The sequence below is a fragment of the Eptatretus burgeri genome, chromosome 11, assembly GCF_056783735.1.
Source record: "Eptatretus burgeri isolate ZD-2024b chromosome 11, Ebu_testis_v1, whole genome shotgun sequence".
NCBI classification, from domain to species: domain Eukaryota; kingdom Metazoa; phylum Chordata; class Myxini; order Myxiniformes; family Myxinidae; genus Eptatretus; species Eptatretus burgeri.
This window is the reverse complement of record NC_140971.1, coordinates 65,398,820-65,403,819: the sequence shown is the minus strand read 5'-3', so window position 1 is coordinate 65,403,819 and position 5,000 is coordinate 65,398,820. Positions and strand designations below refer to the sequence as shown.

Here is a 5,000-nt window from a genome sequence, read left to right as displayed (position 1 = left end):
TAGTAATACTGCAATTATTCTAATTATTTGCCACGGAAAGATAGAAAATGGATAGATCAAAAATTCAACGCAAAATTGACAGCACGAGAATCAAAATTTGAAATTTATACAATTACTTATCTCTAAGCCAAGATGTTATAAAACTCTCTGGTTTCGATTTGGCATTCTCCAGGACATGAACTTGAACCGAATGTTCGATTCTTTCCAAAGGAGCGAGCAACTCTGCCCATCCTTGATTCAGAAAGAGAGTTTTAAGCTTTTGCACACAACTGAGTCCATCTTGTACCGTCACCTGCATGTCTTCCACTTCCTCTTCGTCCCCATTCTCTTGTCCACATTCTCTTCGTCATCGTCTTTCTGCATTAAATAGTTCTCCCAGTCGTCGTCCTCGCAGTCATGAACGCGCACCGTATCGTCGCACCGAACGTATTCCTCAGGGGTCACGTCGTCCCATATGCCAATCTCTGCACCGCGCGAAATGAGCTCGCGCAGGCTGTCATCGTCAGCGTCCCAGTCACTATCGGGTGACTCTGAAGGGAAGCCGCACTTGACGAAGCACTTGGTAATAGTCGTCGGCTGGACTTGATCCCATGCATTGCTCTCCACTGAACAGCATGGAGAACGTTGACGCTCTTCAAGATTTCGTTTACGTTTGAAGCGGTATCAATCTTCGACAGCACGTGCCAGAGCAGCCGTTGTTTGAAAAGACGTTTCAGGTTGCTTATCACGCCTTGGTCAAGGGGCTGCAAGACCGACGTAAAGTTCGGAGGCAGGAACTTTACAGTCACGTTCGTCAGCGTCACACCCATTGGATGAGACGGCGCATTGTCGAGGAAGAGAAGAATCCTCCGCCGTTGGTTTCGCATCTTCTTGTCCAGCGCTTTCAACCATTCAACGAACAATGCTGAGGCCATCCACGCTCGTTTGTTTGCTGTTCACGACACAGGGAGGGAATCGACTTTGATGTTACGAAAGCAACGTGGTTTCACTGCGTTGCCGATGGCGAGTGGTTTAAGTTTCTCTCCAGTCATACTTGCACACAACAGCAGTGTTATTCGATCCTTTGGCGACTTTATACCATGACAGGAGTCTCATTTTTCCACCAGCGACCTTTTGGGTAGAGCGCGGAAGAAGAGGCCAGCCTCGTCGGCGTTAAAAATGTCTTGTGGCTTGAAACCGTCACATAGCTGTTGCAGACACGTTTTCCACTCCTCTACTGTCGTCTGATCAACGCCACCACGCTTGCCACTAACTGCATGTGCCGAGATCTTGTTTCGAGCTTGAAATCGGGCAAGCTAGCCGTTGGATGCCTTGAAATCCACCTCACCAATGGCAGTCGTGATTTCTAAGGCCTTCGCTTTTACCATAGGTCCGCTGACAGGGATCCTCTTTGAACGAGCAGCATGGAACCATGTGTGCACGCGGTTGTCAATGTCTACGAAACTGCCTCCTTTTCGTCGACTTCACGAAGATAGGGCCCCGTCTTCGAATTCCTTCAATATCGACTCTTTACGATGTAAAATACTGTTCACTGCACCCAGCGAAATTCCGAAATCAGCAGTGAGTTTGCATTGCGACTTGGATTCCGCTTCCTTTACCAGACGGTCTTTATCTTCCAACGGCAGATCGTGATGCGTTTTCGGCATTTTGGTGTATCGTACTGCGTGTACTTCAATAGCAAGTGAAGATTGATGGAAAGGGAGGTGTGCAGGGCCTTCTTGTGCCCCTCCCTCAGGGGGAGGCCTCTGCTGATTGGACGAAATTGTAATTCTTGACGCTTATTGGTTGAATACCATTGATTAATTTAGAAACAGGTTCTAATTAAGTCACTGTATCTCTTCACACCCCGCTGCATTTTATATCCACGCCATTGCGTCCAGTAAAACTAACTGCGCGATGGGTGGTAATTAGCAACGGCGTTTGTTTGTATGGCGTTTGCTATTCAGCCGCGGCTGAACAATGTCCATGTTTCACTGATGCCTTCAAAGGTTGGAGTAGCGTTCACAGTGTGGGGTAAAAACTGGTTTGGGACTGGTAAAAGCATGTTCATATGCGGGGTGTTCAGATTTTCGGGGTGTTCAGATTATCGGGGGCACTATGTACAGGATTTCCTATCTAAAAATTCGGGACTGGCCAAAAACGCGTTCATATGCGGGGTGTTCAGATAATCGGGGTGTTCAGAAAGCGGGATTTTACTGTACATTTAAAATGCAGTTATGCAAAAAGTTACATTTGCTACCGCAGAATGATTGTGCAACTGTTGTCACGTAGATTTGGTTTTAATCGTATGTGGCCTTTGGCATTGATGATATCAACAACCAAGTAATTTTACGTGTATGGTTTTTACTTGAGGCGTTTGATCGTCAACCTCTGAGGGAGGCTTTGATACTTGTGTGGTTGACTGGCCTTGGTCGTTATGTCTTCATTAGGTGCAGCTGAACCCAGGACAGCTGCAGTACATTCGCCTGGCACAGCCAGTCTCTGCAGGCACACAGATGGTGCACGGTCAGGTACAGACACTTGCCGCGAGCGGAAATCCGCCACAGGTAACTTTGTGAACAATTGGATTGCACATCCATCATAAATATTGACTGCTGACAACATGGTGGTGTTTTAATTTAAAAAAAATTCCCCTTGTTATTCTCCACCTTTTGCCAGCTTTTCCAGATCCAGCAGGTGACGCTGCCCTCTGGACAGGAGGGAACTCAGTCGGTGTTCCTGCAGCAGGGCCCTTCGACCGACGCACAACCAGTAGCCGTTGATCAGGTGCAGCAGTGACATCCATTAGGACTATGGGCAGAAGAAACAAACCAACTGACCGGAGGTGCAGGATGACACTGTGTGAAATCTTGCCATTTCGGATGCATTTTATCAGTCCCAAAGCTTACTTTCAATACCGCCATCTCCTGTAATTCATTTTTCCTTCGACGACTGACCAATTTCTTCAGTGTTGGCCACCCTGCCAAGCCATTGTTGTCTTCTGGTCAATACCGTTGTCATGATAACCATGAAATGCCAGGCCTTTCTCTTGGCATTTGTTCCTTGTGAGGGTGGAGGGTTTGGTTGAGAATTGAAGTGAATCCAGGTGAGGCAGAAGAGATAGGCACAACAGGACACTTTGTAGATTGACTTGTCAGTGTTTGATTTTATTTTTGGATTAGTTTTGTGGGGTTGGGAGGGGAATTGGGCAAAGGTTTTGGGGATAGAGGAGCTGTTGCAGCTCTTTTTGTGATTTGAAATAGTTTTTGAAGTCTGTTTAGGGGGTTGGGGGGGGGAGGGGTTGTGTTTGGTTGATTAAAAGATCCGGTGCTAAGTGAAAAGTTTTAAACTTCCAATGTTCTCTCATCAGACTTTTTAAAAGGTACCAATAGGTTGTTTAAAGGAAAAAAAAATGCAAAAAATATTGGGTCAGGTAAACCTGGCTTCTCATCAGGGTTGGGGATTTATTTATTTTTATTTTGAGAGGTTGGTGCTCGGTATCAGGAAGATTACACTTTTTCTTTTAATCACCATTTTGAAAGTCCTACCTAAGAAATACGCATTACCATGCAAAGGGTTTACCCAGGTTCATCAAAAACACACCTTCACCAGCACAGAGAAATGTAGAATTAAAAAAAAAAAGACTGTCGACATCGCACGGAAAAAGAGAGATTATTTTGTCATCTAATGGGGCTCCTTGTGCTTTTGCTCTCGTCTTCCAGCAGTTTTCAGAAAGACACTAAGTTCTGCTCATCGGCTCTTCAAAGACTTGTATAAAGTTTGTGCGTACATACTTTTGTGAATGTGTTCTTGCACAATCCCCTCATTTACCCCGCATGCTTCTTACGAACTCTCGTTTTTGAAGGGTAAGTGAACTTAGCTCGAGAGGGTGAAAAGCACCTCAGAGAGACAATGTGGACATGCATACCTTTAACGTGTAAGGGCGAGGCACAGGTGTGTCACACAACAACAGCACAAGTCCCTGCAGCCAAGTTCGCCTTAATTTAACTTCCAGAGGGATTTCTTTTATTGGGGGTTCGGGAGTTCGGGTGCAGAAACTGCTTCCGCCTGGTGTAAGGCCATCTACATATGCAAACATGGCAGTTTAGTAGCACCCTGTCCACTCCCTCCAAGTACATGTAGTGTGTTGATAGTCCCCTAAATCTCTGTGTTTCCACTTGTATAAACAATTCTGTTCACTTTTTACGACCCTCCATCTGTTTGTACCTTGTACTTTTTGATGTAGTTCGATTATGAATACGGTTTGTTTTATTTTTATTATTATTATTTTTTTTCCATGGTTGTAAAAAATGTTTTTAATTATTTTGTTTGAGTATCTGAACCTGCTGGTTTCCATCGCACACCTCTGGAAGCCGAATTGTATTAAAGTCCAACAATGGTTGTTATTATTTTGATTTGATTTTTTCTTTTCTGTGGTACATTTTGTTTTTTAGTTTTTGGCAATAAGACTGATTAGGCAATAAACTGCATCTTGGTCTTTGTTATGAAATGATCTTCTGATGACGGTTTGTTGAGCAAATCCCCACTTTTCAAAATTGCTTGTCTTGTGTGGAAAATGCAGATCGACCTCGTGAAGGACTACAATTTAAAGTCAATCAGTTCGGTCTGTGGGTGACATTTGACACATTTCTTTGTCGGCCAATGTCTTAAATACAGCTTCCTAATGGGATGGCCAGACTCCCACGTGGTGTATATGTAACAATTCTCACAATCTGCAGTGTCGTTTAGTACATTAACACATTCACAAAACTAAAACGGAACTCGGTCGAGCGCGTATCTCTGCCAGGCTGAATTGTTCATGTTTTGTCTCCCACTGAGCTATATCTGGATCCGGACTTGAACCAAAATCTAATCGGCTTGTTCTCGTCACCTAACCAACTCTTCCACCTTGTTAACTCGTAACTTGTCCACGACTTTTTGAGCTATTGTGCTATACAGTATCATTTGTGGCCCCATCTTGCATTGGTGAAGAATCGCTTTAACAATGCTAGTATCTGGAT

At 44.5% G+C, this 5,000-nt stretch overlaps 2 protein-coding genes across 6 annotated transcripts in view; both read left to right on the top strand.

The window, feature by feature from the left end:
* The window catches only part of LOC147017254 (nuclear transcription factor Y subunit gamma-like), an 85,573-nt gene extending 81,188 nt beyond the window's left edge, over positions 1 to 4,385 (top strand). For all 5 annotated transcript variants that reach the window (XM_085846715.1, XM_085846714.1, XM_085846717.1 and 2 more), the window contains exons 8-9: positions 2,430 to 2,546; positions 2,659 to 4,385. In XM_085846715.1, coding sequence (XP_085702841.1) covers positions 2,430 to 2,546; positions 2,659 to 2,778 — 237 coding nt within the window. In that variant the 3' untranslated portion in view covers positions 2,779 to 4,385. The remainder of the gene's footprint in view (positions 1 to 2,429; positions 2,547 to 2,658) is intronic.
* Positions 4,386 to 4,632: 247 nt separating this feature from the next.
* LOC147017253 (stromal membrane-associated protein 1-like) overlaps positions 4,633 to 5,000 on the top strand; it is a 76,119-nt gene continuing 75,751 nt past the window's right edge. Inside the window, exon 1 of the transcript XR_015049412.1 lies at positions 4,633 to 5,000. This exon is cut by the window's right edge and continues 2,018 nt beyond it. The gene's annotated coding sequence lies outside the window, so the exon portion shown is untranslated.